This window comes from Monodelphis domestica, chromosome 3, assembly GCF_027887165.1.
Source record: "Monodelphis domestica isolate mMonDom1 chromosome 3, mMonDom1.pri, whole genome shotgun sequence".
Lineage (NCBI taxonomy): Eukaryota > Metazoa > Chordata > Mammalia > Didelphimorphia > Didelphidae > Monodelphis > Monodelphis domestica.
In genome coordinates, this window is record NC_077229.1 from 165,416,251 (window position 1) to 165,435,266 (window position 19,016).

General features: G+C 33.2%; 1 protein-coding gene across 38 annotated transcripts in view; it reads right to left on the reverse strand.

The window, feature by feature from the left end:
- Positions 1 to 19,016, reverse strand: part of RIMS2 (regulating synaptic membrane exocytosis 2) — an 821,462-nt gene that overhangs the window by 290,482 nt on the left and 511,964 nt on the right. For 31 of the 38 annotated variants that reach the window (XM_056823205.1, XM_056823204.1, XM_056823203.1 and 28 more), the window contains 2 exons: positions 14,718 to 14,874; positions 5,934 to 6,050 (listed from right to left, as the gene is read on the reverse strand). In XM_056823205.1, the coding sequence (XP_056679183.1) occupies positions 5,934 to 6,050; positions 14,718 to 14,874 (274 nt within the window). The remainder of the gene's footprint in view (positions 1 to 5,933; positions 6,051 to 14,717; positions 14,875 to 19,016) is intronic. The other 7 variants (XM_056823206.1, XM_056823209.1, XM_056823211.1 and 4 more) reach the window with 1 other exon arrangement.

The following is a 19,016-nucleotide window of genomic DNA, read 5'->3' on the forward strand; positions in this document are numbered from 1 at the left end:
TGGCTCGCTGGAATCCCTTGTTTCCTTAAAAAAGCATCTGAGGCAACATTTTTGACATGCACCTTGATTTGCTTTCCCAATTGCTAGTAGATTGCCAAACGCCCACATCCATTCTAAACATTACTTTGCATTTTGTTAATATATGTCTTCTATATACCTATAGGTATAGCTTTTGTCTTTTCTAAAAGAATTTAAATTCCTACAGAACTCTTTTCACTTTTTTTTCCAGATTGCCAAATTCCTGTTCAGTTAGTTTGGACTAAAGAGTCTTCTGAGATTTCTTTTAATTTGGAAATGCTTTCTATTGCATTCATAGCAACAGGAAGACAGGTCTTGGTATCATATTTTTAAAATACACATTCTACCTTTGATGAGATTGTATTAATAAAAATTTTAGAGGAGAAGCAGAAAAAAAGAAGAAAGTCCCAAGTGAGGCTGAAGGGGAATTAATTTTGAGTTGCATTCCATTTTCATTTTGCAAACATCACAAATCACTTTTAGGATCTGTTCTTAAAAAGATAATCAAGACCCTACAGAAAGGATGCAGGACATGTAGAGAAACAATATTCAATAGAATATTATAAATGTAAGAAGAAACTTGTAAGCATAGTAATATGAGACCATATAATAAGGAAAGATTACATTAGGTTATCAGAATAATAATTTATATAGTGATAACTATGATATTGTTTGTATTCTTAAAGCAATTTTAGTGTGAAATATGTTTAACTGCAAGACAAGTATTTTGGAAAATATTTGTATGTTGTATATAATTTCTTTGATAAAAATTCCCTTCATTTACAAACTTTCAAGCACAGTAATAATAACTAATTATTCATAATACATTATTATTAATAACAACAAAGTTATATAGCATTTTAAGGGGTTACAAAGTAAATATTCTGCCAGTATATAATACTTCTCCAAAGTATATATTTTCCCAAGGAATACCTCATAATAGTCAAACCTTAAGTAATAGTTAAGATTTTTCATAGCATGCTTGAGCAACATGAATGATCTAATTTGTCTATAGAATAGGTTCTCTGAAACAAAATAGTGAGAAGGCCAAGATGGTTTAAATTTATTTCGTAAACAACAGGGAACTATTGATAGCTTTTGAACAGAAGAGTGAAGTTATTAGAGTGGTGAATTATAAGCTTCAGTTGAGACAAGAAATAATTAAAGTGTTAAGTAGAGTGTACTACATTATTTCAAAACTTTCAGAGTATCATAGATTTAGAATAGGAAGAAAGGAACCTCAGAAATAATGTAGTTAAACCTCATTGTTTTACAGATGATAAACTTGAGGTCTAAAAAGAGTAAAGGACTTGAAAAATTTCCCACAGATACAAAGTAGCAAGAGATTAACAAGTACCTGAGCTAGAATTAAAAGACTATTCCTTCCCTTGAAATTTAGCATTCTTTTCAGAGAATCATGTAATTTCAATAAATAAAATTTCTCTAATTAGCAATAATTAGTTGAATAAGTAACCCAGTTATGTTGAATTCATGAAATAAAATGTTTCTGAAAATTTGTAAATGAAGGGTATTTTTGTCAAAGAAACTATATATGAAATGTTACATATGAATTCTTTAAGTGGGGTCTTAGAGTGAAATAAATTCTTCACACTAAAATTGCCTTAAAATACACATAAAACTCCAGCTACCACTACTTAAATTATTTCTTGTTAAGAACATACAAATACCTACTCAGTAAGGAAAGACATAATGTACTACTTAAATACTAAGCAAAAATAGTAAAAAAAGGTACAAAAATAAAAGAACAGAATAGTTACAGAGATTAAGAGGATCTGGGATTTATAATAAATAAAAAGTTATTATTTACTAATTCATTTTAAGAGTGACTGAAATATATTATCTTATTATATGCATAATGTCCATAACACTATTGTCACCTAAAATGTGGGAAAGGTTAGCCTTTTAAAATGATATAAAAACAATAATCCCAAAAGATAATTGATTTCATTACTATTATAAGGCAAGCTATCAGACCTAGGAAATAAATATATGTTCTTGTAAACTTGTAATTTCTATACATTCTATTCATCTTTCTAAATTATGCACTGCCTCCAAGGATTTGGATGTCAATATCTAGCAGAGAGAAGTTCATACTTCTTTGAATCTGAACAGCATCCTTAAAAATTGCGTTTTGTCCCCTAGCCCATAAAGGACATAATGCTTCTCATGCTGATTAAAAGGGGTAATCTTAAATGAAGCTGTTTAATTTAGAAATCAGTTTTTTTTTCCTGGCCTTCAGGGGGTAATTAAAGGAAACTTCCCTGTTATGTTGTACACTCTAGAGAGGTGATAAAGTATATATATATATATGTTTTTTTAATTTTTATTATTTTATTAATTTTATATAACATCAAACTGCTACAACATGAAGCTTTATCATCCTACCTGATGAAAAAGCAATGTAAAATAATAGAGAGAATAATGAACTTGGAGTTAAGAAGGCTCTAGTTCCAAACCTACTTCTGACATACAGACACTATGTAATCATGACCACATCACTTAACAACTTTAAGACTTGCTTTCTCATCTATAAAATGGATGTCAAATAACTGTCATATCTCCCTCACAATTTAACCATAAAGCTGTGAAAATCTTAAAGCACTATATAACTATCAGTTATGATGATAATTATATCTACTAAAAAAAAGCAAAATGTCTTAACAATGATTTAACTAAAAAAAAATCTAGAATGCTTTTCCTCCAATAGTATCTATTTTTGTTTCTGAGTTGTACAGGAAAGGGCTATATATATTATTTTAGTTTTTTTCATATTACTTATCACAGTGCTCCTTACATAAGAGTTTGCAATAATAATAGCTTTATTAATAAAGGAATTTGAAGGGTTGCAAAGCACTATATATTTCAGTCAATTAGATTCTCCTGGCATCTCTGTGATGCAGGTATGACAACTATATATTAATTTACAAATGAAAAACTTAGGCTCAAAGAGTTTAAGTAATCTCTCCAGGGATATACAGATAATGCTAGAATTAGAATCAGGTCTTCTGACTCAAAATACAATATTATTTATATAATATCAAACCGCCCGTAGTCATGAAAGTACAATACCAGCTACTGAGCTTGGATTCAGTAAGACAAAAGTTCAAATGCTACATGGAAAAATTATGTGTGACTCTTGGTAAGTCATAAATGTCCAATCTTGGTTTACTCATTTATATGGTGAGTTGCTATGAAGATACATGAGAAAATCTATAGGTTGTATTTCCAAACCTACCAGAATATGTAAATGCTAACCACTATTAGGCTACCCATGTGACTTTATTGAAGAAGAGACCTCAATGAATTATATTTTTATATCTAAATGGGACAATAGAAATCATTATGTACAATCTTCTCATTTAAACTACAAAGAAACTAAAACACAAAGAGATTAAGTGAATTGCCCATGGTAACAGCAAATATCTAAAAAAAAAAAAAGATTTGCACTTTAAGTCTTTCTGATTCCATAACCAGTGTCTTAGCCACTTTATCACAATGCTTTTAGAACCCTCAGTTTTCTCATCTATGAAATGGAGACATAAATAGTTGTAACCTTTGCCTCATAGAATAACTGTGGAAAAAAGTATCTAAAACCAACAATGTGCTAAATTAAGGTATATATGATTTGTAAAGTATCATTGAATTCTGAGAGCTATTTATGATTCTCTGTGTGGTTTTAATTTTGGTTACTTTACAGTAGGAAAATACAAAACACAACCATTCATTTAATATTCATAACATCCCTTAATTCTTCATCCACACTTTAATTCATTCACTAAACAACATTTTTTGGAGGGGGGGGAGTAGGGGAGAAGGTGAGAATGAAGAGAGTTTCAGGCACAAACTAAACCTTTGATTTCATTATGTAAAATTCCTAGTGAGGAAATTCCTATCAAAACAATTTAGTAACTGTTCCACAACTTTAGTCACAGATATAGTTGAACTAAATACAAAGAGGCTAAGAGATTTATCAATAGTCACATAGCCATTAAGTGTCATAGGTAGGACTTGAAACTGACTTTCTAACTCTGATACCCATGCTCTATCCATAATATACTTCTAGTCTCTCTCATATAATATAATATAATATATATATATAATCTATGTCTATATATTTGTGTGTGTCTGTGTGTGTATCTGTTCATTTACTCATTTACTGTGCAACCATTTATTATATGCTTATTATGTGCAAAATACTCTTAAGTACTAAAATGGATATAAATGTAATAGATGTAAAGCAGTCTCTATTTCAGGCACTTAAAGTTGGGCAGGAGGATAAGATGTACAATAAAAACAATAATGCGAAATAGAATGTAACAAATGTATATGAGAAGTAAAGAGAGCTTTGAAATTCAAGTAAAAGATTACAACAATCAGAAAAGGCTTTATTGACAACATGGTATTTGCACTGAATCTTGAAGAATGAGTAGGATTTCAACAGAGATGGGCTAAGGGATTCTATGTGTAAGAAATTGTGAAGGCAAAAGGGGAGAAAATGGGGTGCTTTTACAAATTAATAAAAAGTATTTTGTCTGATTATTAAGTGATAAAATATTACAATATCCTTTATCTAGGTAGAACAATTAAAGTGTTATAAAATGTTGACAAATTTCCTCAAATTTAACAAATTACTAAGCAGGTAAGAATTAAATGTAGTTTTCATACTGTCATATGACAAACACCACACCCAGTAACTGTAATATCAGCTGACATATTAAAACAATTAAAGAGAATAAATACAAATTCAGCCAGCAATTAATTGTTATTTTTATCGATTAAATGTTAACACATTTATATAAGATTTCAATGTAAATGGAATTAAATATTAAACAAAATGTTTCATATCACTATACTAAAACATTTATGTAACCTCGAATAGAAAAAATCCCCAGTTTTTTTTTCACAAAATTCTATTAGTATTACACTTATATAAAAAAAAATGTATTTCCTAAATTTAGGCTATGGAAGCATACCTCATTTTTGTTTAGATTAACAAGAAGGATCTCATATGAAAATATACTATCTTTTACTCATAGACCAAGGTAGTGATATTTTCCTAATACTATTTTATTGGGTTTATTTAGTGAAGCATGGTGAAGTCAAAAGATATATATAGATATATATGTATATATACACATTTGTATAGATTCATATGTACATATTATAAGTATGTGTATGTGGTATCTCAACAGTCATAGTTTAGTTTTAAATTTTAAAAACTTTAGAATTAGAAATAGTAAAAACTTACAAACAATATTTAAAAGGTTAATTTTTAAAAATATTTTAACATTTATGATTTTTATTAAAATTCAATAAAAATACCATCATGTGTTATATATATAAGTATAGTCAATTTTTAGATGCTATATAAAGTTTTATCAGCTGTTGATTAGCGACTACAAGGACTGATATTTTTATCCTAGCCCTAAGATCATGAAGATTATAAGAGGTATTTGAGAATTTTGACATGACCACACAAGAAAAACTAAATGGAGATAGATAAGATGACTGAATTAGTCATGCCTAAAGACTTCCTCTACTGACACATCAGTCTTAAAAAGTGCCATCCAGAAATTATTGCATAAGCAATGCATAAGCAAAGGGTGAACTTTCTTTTAAAATGAAATTTTAAAACAATATTAGTTAAAATTAACAAAAATATTTAAATAATTAAACTTTCATATGATATATTGCAAGTTTATAGCATTTACAAGTCTAAAATAATTATTAAAGTTTAAAATTATAATAAGGCTGGGGCCATCTTGTAGACAAAGATTTTATTTTGAATATGAAATAAATTAGTACCTTATTTCATTAAAACATTTCTCAATATGAAAAACCTGGTTCAACAAAGTATTTTAAAATTACATTTAATATTATTTTATTATATTTACCTATCTCTCTCTGGAGAATAATGGTCATCAAGGACACGATGCCTGTCCATTCGGCTGATGGTATTATAATGTCCACTAGAAGGTCGTGTCCCTCGAAGTCCCTGTTCCACAGTTCTACTAAAGAGATAAAAAGCCCATCTGTCATCTTCCAGATTACACTGCAAAATTTTCTTTTCTAATGGAGAAATTGGGGAAAAACAATAGGTAGCATAATCTTCAATCCAATGGAGAAATTATAGTTTTTGACACAAAATATACTACTATTGAAAACTGGATGAGAGTGAAAAGACATTGTCTATAAAAGACATTTCATAACTTTCAAAATGAAAATATATAGTTTATACTTATAAGGAAAGCAAAGGGTAAAATGAAATTGCCAAAAGAGGAAAATGTGAAAAAAATTCATTTTTTGCTTTTTCAATCATAATGCTTTGATAACAAATAAAATTTGCCGGGAAAGGGAGATGGGAGAGGAACAGGGACACTCTGATAAAGAGATCATCCCTTTGTTTAAAGTATATATTAAGGGAGAAACTGGTTGGTTTAGTGTATTGAGAGTCAGGTCTAGAGGCTTCTTACAGAATGTAGGATTAGTTGAGATTTGACAGATTCAAGAAAACCTAGGAGATAGAGATAAGAAAGAAGAGAGTTCCAGACATGGGGAACAGTCAGCAAAAATACCCAATTTGTAGATGGAATGTCTTGTGTTAGGAAAATGGAGGAGACCAGTGTCACTAGGTTGTAGATTATGGAAAAGGGTATACAATTTAAGAAGACTCGAAAGAAAGGAAGGTGTAGGTAATAGAAGACTTTAAAAGTCACAAAAAGAGCTGGAAATAATAGGGAGCCTCTGGAGTTTACTGAAAAATAAAAAAGGCATGTAAAGATCTGTACTTTAAGAAGAACAATTTGACAGCTAACTGGGGAGAGACTTAAGGCTCTGTTTTACTATATACTCTATGTCAAATCAAGGATATCCAAGGAAATAATGAAAAAAAAAATGTAAAGCAAGGTGGCCTTGCAGTCCCAGATTGCAAACTATACTATAAAGCAATGCTCTTCAAAACAATATGGTTCTGACTAAGAGACAGAAAGGAGGTTCAGTGGAGTAGACTTGAGGTAAGTGATCTCAGCAAGACTGTCTATGATAAGCCCAAAGATTCCATCTTTGGGGACCAAAATCCACTATTTGATAAAAACTGCAGGGAAAATTTAAAGACAGTATTGGAGAGATTAAGTTTGAATTAACATCTTGTAAATTTTAGATTTACTCCACCCTGCTTAGTCTAGCAACCAGGAATGTATACACCCTTACTTAAGGATTACTTGTTGAAGAGGATGGCCTATGACAGACATGTGCTAGCAAGTGACAAATAAGAAACAACTGACAGACCTCCTGGGCTGTCCTAAGTCAAACTTAAGCTACCATTGGTACATGTGAGACCCAGAAAGTGATGTAAAGAATGGTCTATATATTTTGCATCACTTCTCTCTCCAGCCTCTCTGGTAGAGACATGGCTCTCACTCTTACTCTCTGGCAGAGACATTGGTCTCTGTCGGCAGTGTGGTGAATGCTGGGTGGCATTTGGCATCTTGGCAGTTGGCATTGGCAGCTTGCCAGTAAGGGACTGGAGAAGTTCAGCAGTGTGGGTTAGGTGAGGCATCTTCCCTGAGCAACCTGGGTGAGTGATTTAGGCTGATTCATTTTTCCTTTACCTCCTAAAAGCACTATCCTCTTAAGAGGCTTCTCATCTTGAAGTAGACCTCGTGGTTGGAAGCCAAGCTAGTTTTAATCTTCTGAGGAGGCCTCATGGCTAAGTTCTCTGAACTTCCTTTGGTTTAGGCTAGGCCAGAGAAATCTTATAACCTTGTATCTCTCTTCTTCTTCTTAATTCCTTCCCTCTATTGTAATTGAACCACCATAAAATTCCAAGACTGACTTGTGTATTTTTATTGGGATTGAATTAATCCCTGGCATCCACAAGTATAATATATTCAGTCAATAACCCCTAAATTTACCCCTTACAATCTCACACCCTACACCAAGATAAAAACTCAGGATGGGTGAATGATGTGAATATAAAGAAGAAAACTACAAGTAAATTAGGAGAACACAGAATAGCATACATGTAAAACCCAGTGGAATTGTGCATCAGCTATAGAAAGGGGGTGGGGGAAGGTGAGGAAAAGAATGTAATTTTTGTAATCCTGGAAAAATATTCTAAATTAATCAATTAAATAAAATTTAAAAAGAAAAAAATTAGAATCCAACAACTAGAAGCAAGTGACTTCACAAGTTAGCAAGTCTATAAAATAAAATCAAAGGAATGAAAAAATTGAGGAAAATATTAAATACCTCATTGATAACATAATAGACCCGGAAAATAGATCCAGAAGAGACTATTTAAGAATTATTGGACTACTGGAAAATCATGACAAAAGAAAAAGCCTGGACATTATTCTTCAGTAAATTATCCAAGAAAACTGCCCTGACATTCTTGAACAAGAGAAAAAAGTGGAGACTGAAAGAATCCACAGATCATCTCCTTCATTTAATCCCTAATTGACAATGCTCAGGAATGTTACAGCCAAATTCAAGAACTACCATAGAAAAAGACACTACAAACTACTAAGAAGAAACCATTTGGATATCATGGAACCACAGTTATGATAACACAGGACCTGGATGCATCCACATTGACGGCATGGAATATGATATTCTGTAAAGCAAGGGAACTAAGTCTACAACCAAGAATCAACTACCCAGAAAAACTGATTATATTCTTGCAGGGGAAAGTATGGTCATTTAATAAAATAGAAGACTTCCAAGCACTCACAAAGAAAAGACTTGACTGACACAGAAAATTTGATTTCCAAACAGAATTCAAGAGAATCAGCAAAAGGCAATGAAGAAAAGGAACAAAAACAAACAAAAAACCTTTTTAAGGGACCCAATAAGATTTATATTCCTATAATAAAAGATGATGTTGGTAACTCTTAAAAATTGCTATTATCATCAGGGTACCTAAAGGAAGTATACTTAGAGGGAACAGTGACAAACTGTATAGGATGAAATGTTTATATATATATATATATATATATATATATATATATATATATATAAACTAGGGGTAAAAAAGAGGACAATGCTAATAGAAAAGGGAAAAGTAATAAAATAGAATAATTTTATAGTTCATAAAGAAGTGCAGGTGGGGAGGGGAGGGGAAGTCCAATACAATGGAAGAGTAAAATAGGTTGGAGACAGTCTCCAAGAAAATTTAAATCATTGAAGTAGGAAGGATCAGAAAGATTGAAAGGGAAGGAAATCCTCCAATTACAAATTCAGTTATCATCAACATCATCTGCAACATTATCAACAACATCAACAACATCATCACAATCAACATCATGAACAACATCATCAATATCATGAACAACAACATTAATATCATTATCAACAAAAATATCATCACCATCGCCATCATCATCAATATCAGCATCTAACTATCCAACTTTTCCTGGGCCAGGAAAGATTTTTGTTGGGTGGCCTAACCTAATAGCATACTATGCAGAATACTGAATGAGAGTCAAAAGACCTAAACTCTAGGCTTGAATGCTACTATATGTCTTTTGGACTAAGTTTCCTCATTTATGTATGAGTGAAACTTACCTAGAATCTACATTGAGTTAATCAATTAAATAAAAAAATAAACCAAGTGTACATGAGAAAAAAAGATCCTGGTACATATTAGTTACTTAATAAATGTTTTGTGACAAACTTAAAAAATAATAATTAAAAAATAAACCTAAGAAGACATATTAACTGATGCAAAGTGAAGTGAGAAGAATAAGATGTATATCATATTGTTTTACAATATTATAAAAAGCAATATATGTTGATCAAATTTGAAAGACTTTACTTTGGTCAGTACAATGGTTCAAGACATTCTAAAGAAGTGACGAAGATTGGTTTTGGCTCTCCCCTGATTGTAACAATTAAGGTACTTAGCTCTTCCTTGATTGTGAAGATTAAATTGTACTCCACTGTCTATTTTTTAGATTTAATCCCCCAAAATGCAAACACAATACTTAAAGTTGAGTGAGAAGATCTGCCCATGTTAGATCTAATCACCAAATGTGTAAATATCCCACTTAATCATTATGTGGGAAGTCTGTTTCCCATGTGTGTGACAGTGGGTAATGAATTAGAATCAACTGTCTTCTGGGCAGATCTAGAGCAGAGCATCAGCTGTGATTGGTAGACATGGAATTAGGGGAAGTGTCGCAAGAAAAAAAGGTCTTTAAAAGAAAGAGACAAGGACCTGAACAAGGTTCTTCTGAGAGTTTGAAAGAGGCACACTTGGAGTGGAGTCTCCTGTAAGAAAAAGTTCTACTGGAGTTGATACTGATAAAGAATCTGCTGATTGAACTGATGGGTGGTGAGTGTAAAGGCTGACTTAAATTTCTTGGCCTTTCTGGAGGTGTTAGCCTCCAGCAAGGCCCATTGTCTTGAGACTCCTTTCCCCTGGCTGGGGCCTTTAAATTTCCTACCTGGCTCAGAGGAAGCTAGAGCTCTCTCTCTCTCTCTCCTTTTTTTCTCTTTCTCTTTTCCTTAATATTTTCCCTCTATTTTAAAATAAACTACAATAAATTCTTTTCTGACTTTAGTAATTCATTTTTTTGGTATTTAGTAATTAAATCCCTGGCAACCAATTAAATATATTCAGTCCAACCATAAATGTAACAATCTGGCGACCATGAGGGGACTGGAACTAAGAACCTTCATTGTTACAATCAGGGGAGAGCCAGTTCCAATTTTCACAGTCATAATAAAAAAATGCTATCTACCTCCAGAGAAAGAATTGAAAACCTTTGTGTATATTGTGTATATCTGTCTTTTTTGATAACATGGCTAATATAGAAATGTTTCACATGTTTTCATATGTATTATTTATATCATGTTATATTATATATCATAAACATATCTTCTTAATGAGTGGAGTAACATTGTATGAGGAAAGAATAGTATTTTAACTCAAAAGTTAACAAAAAAATGAAAAATAATTTTTGAAAATTCTTAAAAATAAAAGAAGATAAAGGGGTTTCTATATAAAAAAAATATATGTATATATATTAAATAATAGCAGAAAGAATAGAGGTCCTTGCTTTACTCTTATATTTACTGGGAAACTTCTAGTGTATCTCTACTGTAATGATATTTTCTTTCAATTTTACATTTAAACTTTTATGAAATTAAAAAAAAGATATTTTTGGTTTTTTAAAGCATAAATATACATCTTGGAATTTGTAGCATATTTTTAAGGTAATTTCTGAATCCTTGTTTTCTGTATTATAATGTTCTCAATAGTTTTCTTGTTTTATTTCTTGCATTAAATGATATAATTATTGAAAAGAGCTTATCACGATGCCTGGAACAAAGTAAATATCATAGGAATGTTAGTTATTATTATTGAATTTTTTGTATTAGTATATGTTTCTAGGAGACCAGTGATCCTTTCATTGTTTCTGTGTAGCATGTCTTCAAATCTGTATGTTTTGCACATACAGAAGTCATGGTTTACTTTAACATTATTGTTTTTGACTTCTCTGTTTCCATATTGTCCTTCATTTCTGTATACTTTATTTCTAATATTTAAGTTTCTTCCTCTCCCATCCATTAGACTGGAATATGTACCCTAAGAGTTGGGAATATGTGCCCCTTAGTCGGGAAACCTAAGATTGTATTCTGACTCTGACACAGAGTTGTGTGCAATTCAGCAAGCATTTATTAAGTGATTGTTATATACCAGGCATTGTTTTGAGCAGTAGGAATACAAGAAAAAATGAAATTACCCTTTCTGAAAAACGTTTTTGTCCTATTTGGGGAAAAAACAAGCATACCTATAGTAAAATAAATACAAAATATATACAAAGTAATTTTTAAGGAACAAGTACTGTATAACAACAAGGTCACAATTCTATTGGTTGTATATGGAGTTGAGTTTTAAAGGAAACTAGTAACTCTCTGAAATAAAAGAAAGGAGGGAGTACCTCTGAAAGGGTCTCTATGATTCTAGGTGGGGTTATATCACAAATATGACTTTTGGAAAGTAACTAATTTTTTCTCATCTATAAAATGAATATAATAAAACTGGCCTTCTCAGTACTAATGGTACTATTCTGAAGAAAACATTGTAAACTCTAAGTATTGTAGTTTGGGAATTATTCCCTTGTTCAAATCACTTAGTGAATCCTCATGGTCTAACAAATGCTGTTCAAACTCTGTAATCTGACTGAGTTTCTATGATGTTATCAACTACCTATTTTAATTATCACTTCAATGCAGATTATTCTCAGATCTATTTGTCCAGCCCCAACGTCTCTTATGACTTCTAGTCTCATATCTCTAACTGCATATATATTTCAATCTGAAAACTCTATAGAAAACCAAAACACACCACTTCCAAAACTGAACTCACTACCTTTCCCCAATATCATCGTCTTCGAAATTTCATATCACTATCAAGGGAACCACCATCCACACAATGCAGGAAGTCAACCACTCATCATTATCTCTAATCCTCCATAACTAATGTTGCCAAGTGTAAACCTTAAAATTTCTTAGACTTGTGAATGTTGGAAATTTCACTATTGGAAGGTTTCATGCTTGTAGGGAATTTCCTACAGATAGTGGGAACTCTATTGGAATGTGAACCTCCTACAGATAGTGGGAACTCTATTGAACCCAGTTCACATTCCAATAGAGTTCCCACTATCAGTAGGAAATTCCCTAGGCCTTTCAATTTCACCTTTACAACATCTCTTTAATATTTCTTCAATCTATTCTGAAATTGCCAACACTCGGGTATAGGCCTCCATCACCTTATATCTAGACTACCCACAATAGGCTCCTGTTTGCTCTTCCTGCCTCAAGTTTTTCCCCTCACTAGTTCATTTCCTACTCAACTGTCAAATTAATTTTTCTAAAGTCTAGCTAAGACCATTTCACTCCTCTTCTCAATAAACTATAATTGTTCCCTCTTACCTTTATTATCAAAAGAAAAATCCTTTTTGGTTCTTAAAGTCCTTTATAATCTGGCTTCTTCCTATTTTCCCAGTTTTCTTACACTATATATGCTTCCATTTTGGCAATTCAGTCATAGGTCTGCTTCATTTTATCCTCTGGTTCTATGAAACCAGGGCAGTTTTCCTTGATAATTTCTTGAAATATGTTGTCTAGGCTTTTTCTTTGATTTTGGCTTTCAGCTTTGTGACAAGGAAATTACTTTAAAAGACTGATATATATTAATTTAAGGTCGCCAAGGAATTCAGCTATGTAATTCCTAAATGAAAATTCAAGTCAGCAGTCGACCTTTATGGAGTTTAATTACAAACAGGAGGAAGAAAGGTATAAGAGAGAGAGAGAGAGAGAGAGAGAGAGAGAGAGAGAGAGAGAGAGAGAGAGAGAGAGAGAGAGGGGAGAGAAGGGAATAGGGCTTAAATACCCCTTCTGTTTAGGCTGGGCCAAAAGGCCCAAGCCCTTAGATAGCTGAGGCAAAGAAAAGAGATCAGTCCCTATCACTCACATGACCAAAATGGAGAAACAGTCTCAGGGGCCTCCACCTCCAGCTTCCTTCAGAGCAAACTTCTCAAAGCACCACCTCTCAGAGCAAAAACCTCTCCAACCAACCACACAGTCCTCAGACCCTGCTATCTTTAAGGAAACCATCCAAGTTCCCTCCCCTCAGTTCTCACATCTACTAATCACTGTCCATGTCTTCCCTGTGCCAATGGTGGCTCTACCTTAACCCAGGACCACCCAGAGGTCTGTGGCTTTGCACATGTCTGTTGAAGGTCATATTATCAAATAATTAAATCTTGATCTATGCTGCAGCCCTTCCTAAATCCTGTTAGGACTGAGTAGGGTGGAGATTGTATCAATTCTAAAATCAATCATGACTCAAAGAACTTCCTAGTGAATGTTTAAGCATAGGTCAAAGGTTTCTGTCCTAAAGTAATCTCAGGTAGGGAGGAGAAGGACTCTCCCTACCTGATGTTGGAAATGGGGAAATTTCCAACATTCACAAGCCTAAGAAATTTTAAGGTTTACAGCTTGTCCAATAATTCTTAAATTCTCCACTTGATCTATTTTCTATGTCAGTTGTTTTTGCAGTAAGATATTTCATATTTTATTCTATTTATTTCATTATTTTGACTTTGATTGTTTCTTGATGTCTCATTAAGTCACTAGCTTCCCACATATCAAATTCTGCTTTTTAGAGGTTATTTTCCTCATCTTGGCTTTGCCCCTGGAAGTCCCTCTAATCACTCTTCTCTAAGACAGACTTTCCTCAAAGTCTTCTTTGCTCCAGTTACTAAATACTGATAAGCTGCTCTTGGTTTCTCCTAGTTCATCTTTCTCAACTTCAAAAGTTTTTATTTCAGTTTGCTTTAGTAGATTCGGAACATTTCTTAAAGAGGTTTCTGTATCTTTCAATGTTTCTTATTAAATTACTGGGTCTTTACCCTTAGCATGCATGATTAAATTGGACTATTTAAATGACAAGTCTTCATATGCATCCAATAGAATAAAACATGAATCTAACAAAACAACACAAATTTATTTAAAATAGTATTAAAGTACCTCATTTTATTTAGTTATTTTCTCAAATAACTATATTATTTTGCTATGATTTAATGCATCATAAAAATTAGCTACCACGAAATTCATATCTTAATTTCATTTTATAACAAAAGAATTATAAAATATAGAACATTACTTACCTTTGTGGGGGAGGAACACTGGGTGACCATGACCTAGTTCTTCCTATACTATCTACTCGGTGAGGGGACCCAGACTGTGAGCAATGATTTGATGACATCACTTGTTCTGGCACTGACAATGTTGAACTCTGAAGGTCTCTTCCATTGTGTCGATAGTCTACAGAGCATAAATATTGAGATTCAAGTAATCTATAGAATTTTTTTAATGTCCTACTTTAATCAAGATATGCTGAAACTTTACTTTAATTGGCATACATAAAATATTTAAAAATCATCAAATATGGACAACCTTAATGACTGATATAAACTGTTACATTTTTTAAAATATCTGCCTTTTCAAATATGCCTAAAGAGTCATTGAGTATAAGATATTCAGGGCTGTGTTTGATTATATGGAGATTACAAATAAGACAATCTCTTTCATTCACATCATGGCAGTCTTGTGATTCAATTGAATTCTGCTAAACACACATTTATTAAGTAGAACATGCAAAATACTGAACTAGTCTCAGGGAATTCAAAGGAAAAAACAAAATAGTTCCTTCATATAAGGGTCTTACATTCTATTGGGCATATACTATGTGTGTTCAAATAATTAAATGCTAAAAATTCATGAAGAAATAGAGAGTGATTTAAAGAGGGAGAGAATGCTAATAACTAGGGGGGATTAGTAAAAGCCAAGGTACCTGAGCACTACATTGAGAAAAACTAGTAATTACATAAAATAGATGTGAATTTCATGTATAGATAACTAGCAGAACAGTTTTCCTGGAATGGTATGCAGTAAGAGGAAAGGTAAATGAGACAGACTATGAAAGGCTTAAGTTTCAGTGTCATTGTTTCAGTTCAGTGTTCAGTTTTTATATTTTATCATAGAAAAAACAGGGAGACAACAAAGATTCCCTAGTGGGCATGATTTGACCAATGCTGTGTTTTAAGAATGTCAATTTGGCAGTTCTGTGAAAGATAAAGATGATAAAGGAAAGAAGACCAATTAAGAGACTATCACAATATTCCAGGCAAGAAGAGATAAAGTAATAAATTAGGACAGAGGTTATGCAAATAGGAGAAACAAGATATTGCTGCAGTAAGAAAAGGAAAAGTAGACTTTTTATGTAGTTAGTTATGCAGTTATGTTATATAGTTAGTTGTGTAGTTATGTATTGTGAAGATTAAATTAACTCTCCCCTGCCCATTTTTAGATTTAATCACCAAAAGCTTTTCCCCCCCACTCAGACTTGAGTGGGGGAAGTCTGTGACTCACATGTTTGATAGTGGGTGATGAATCAGAATTGACTGATTGCCCCCTGGGCAGTTCTAAGAAAAAGCTTTAGCTGAAATTGTTACACATCAAATGAAGGAAGTCACAGGAAGTGACAAAAAGAAACGGTGTTTAATAATGCCAAGAAACTTCCTGTGAGAGGTCTTCCCTCTTCAGTCTTCAACTTGACTTTGGAGGAACCCGGGCTTGAGATCTCAGACTGCTTCGCTTTGGACTGACACATGGTGAGTGAAAAAGGCTAACTACTCTCCTGAATTTTCTGAAGGGACTAGCCTCAGGAGAGATCTATTCTCTTGAGAGAGTCTCCCTGCATCCCCAGGTCCTCAGCTCAAGGCTGAATCCCCTCTGGCATAGGACTGACTAGAGTTTTCTGTGACATCTTCCATTAGTATTTCATTCAGTTCCTTTTTATTATTTTCATTGTTATTTTATCTTATTTGTTACATTTCTTGCTGTTTTGAGAGACAAAAGAGGAGATGGCAGCAGGAATAAGCACTGACATCCATTCTGCTAAAAGTTCTGCCACCTTAAGTTCTTGAAAGTTTTATCAAGTAGAACACAAGTTCTATTAAGTCCTAGAACACAAGAAAAATTTTGAGTAAGTCTTGACCATAGAGTGTTAGATATGTCATTTTAGGACTACTGTACCTAATTCTAGAGAATGTCCTATATAATAAATCTTCACATACCAGTGTGGGGCAATCAAATGTGACTGACTTTGCTACTAAATAAATGCAATGATCCAAGACAATCCTGAGGGACGTATGAGAAATAATGCTATCCACATAGAGAGAAAAAATGGTTGGAGAAGAAATGCAGAACAAAACATGATTTATTGCTTGTTTATATGAGTATATGATTTGGGGTTTTGAATTTAAAAGATTGTTCTATTACAAAAATGAGTAATATGGTTTGTATAGGGTCATCTTTCTAATATCTATAAAACTGATAAAATAGCATCCATGCTATTTCACTGATATCATTGATAGAACTATTAAGCAAAACAGGGTTAGCAATTAGTGCATTAACATGTAATACTACAACAACGATGAAGACTACTACTATTACTACTACTACTACTACTACTACTACTACTACTAATAATAATAATAATAATAACACAGCATAACTAGCTCCTACCTGGAGAAGTTATTTTTTCATTTTGTTGAATTCAAGTCAAAACTAATGTGTCAAGGAAACTCATCCCCTCTCCCTCCTGAGTAATTTTATCTGTCTATCAAACATTCCTGACATACCACAGTTATGCCTGGGTTGCCTTGGTGTACGTTCTGTACCTGAATAAAAGCTAAGGTTTGGGGCAGAACCAGGGAGACCTACAAAGAGGAATGGGGAGAACCATGAAGGGAAAAGAGAGAGCAGGCAGGTAAGGGGGAATGAGGAAGAGACTGACCATCTAGGCACCACGTGGTCAGGTTACTTATAGGAACATTGTTTACCCTTCCAATAAACTTTATAAATAAATGAATATATATGCATATATATATCTGGGTAGAAATATTATTTTTAATTATTACAGATGGCAACCAATGTGTGGGCTTTTTTTTTAAGAACCTTAATTTTTTCTGAAAGAAGTTTTGAGTCTTAGGTAAAGCTTAAATAAGATTCTTTAGTTAGCTATCCTGCTTCATATATGAAAGGAACCTTGGCAAAGAGAGGGAACAGGAAGTTGCTTTTCCCAGATCAGATCACATTGGATTGGTGAGAAAAACTCCTTCCCTGGTGGCATCCCCACCACTTCCCACCACATCCCAAATTTTTCTTTCAGCTTGATTAGGATTGAAGGGGGCTTTTTTGCCCATAGGGAATTAGGTGGGTTTTAGGACCCAAAAGGTACTCCTGCTCTTTTATTTTCCACATCAAGCAAGGTCCTAGGGTTCCTTCTTTCAGCCTAGTGCAGTGCAGAGTGTATGTGGGGTACCCCTTGAATGGATCCTAGGGGCCCTTACAGGCTGTGGAGTAGAGTTAGGGGCTCCCTGGGGCAGGCCTGAAACAGAATCAGGCACCCAGGCAGGGGAGAGGCTGCTTTATATTAAAGGGCTGGATCTGGCAGACTCCTCTTTCTTCCCAGCCTCTGCACTCTCCCCACATGGCTACACCCCCACCCGACCTAACCCGTTTTTTAAAACAAGGGGCACTAGGACCCAATGGATCTTTACCAGCCCAGTGTCTGCTTGACTTTCCCCACACCCTTCTGCAGCAGGGACCTGCTCAGTCACTCATTAAATTAATTCTGAGGATCCTTCCAGGCTGTGCCTACGGTTAGAAACTCTGTGTCCTTCCCCCAACTTTGAAAACACATAGCTGTTCCAGAGGAAGGGATTTAACTCCATTTTTCTTCCCTTTCTCCCATTCACCCCTCAAACAGTCCTTAGACCTAGGCTTAGAGGAAGTGTTCTCTTGGAATTTGTATCTTGAAGCTGCATTTTTCTCTCTCCTTCCCCCACCCTCAAACTTTTTATAGACTGCCTAGTTTCTTTATTATATCTAAAGCCACATTTCCCTTGGGAGTGCTTGCATTCAATAGCATTTTAAAAGCCATTCAAAGCTTTCCTGGAAGACTGCTTGCCTTTCTATAGCATATTAAAAGACAATTTTTTTTGCATTCTCTTTATCTGACTGTTTGATTAGATAGGTTTACCCACATGTGCCTTCTACTCTACACACATTTATAGCACCACCTATTGTCAAGAATTAAAATTCCAAGAAAATAAAAAGAATTCCTTTGTTACTGCTACTAGTGATCTAAAATAATGCTATTAAATTGAATAGATTTAAACAAAAGGATTAATAGGAAATATTAATGATATTGAATTTAAATTATAACCAGATTTCTAAATTTGAACAAAGTCAACATTAAATCAAATTAATTACATGCAATATTAAGGAATAATTTAGAACACAATAGTATTAATAACACTATCAATAACAATAATTATTAATTTTCAATAACTATTTTAGTCATTGTTATTAACTCCTAATGGTTATTATTGATTACT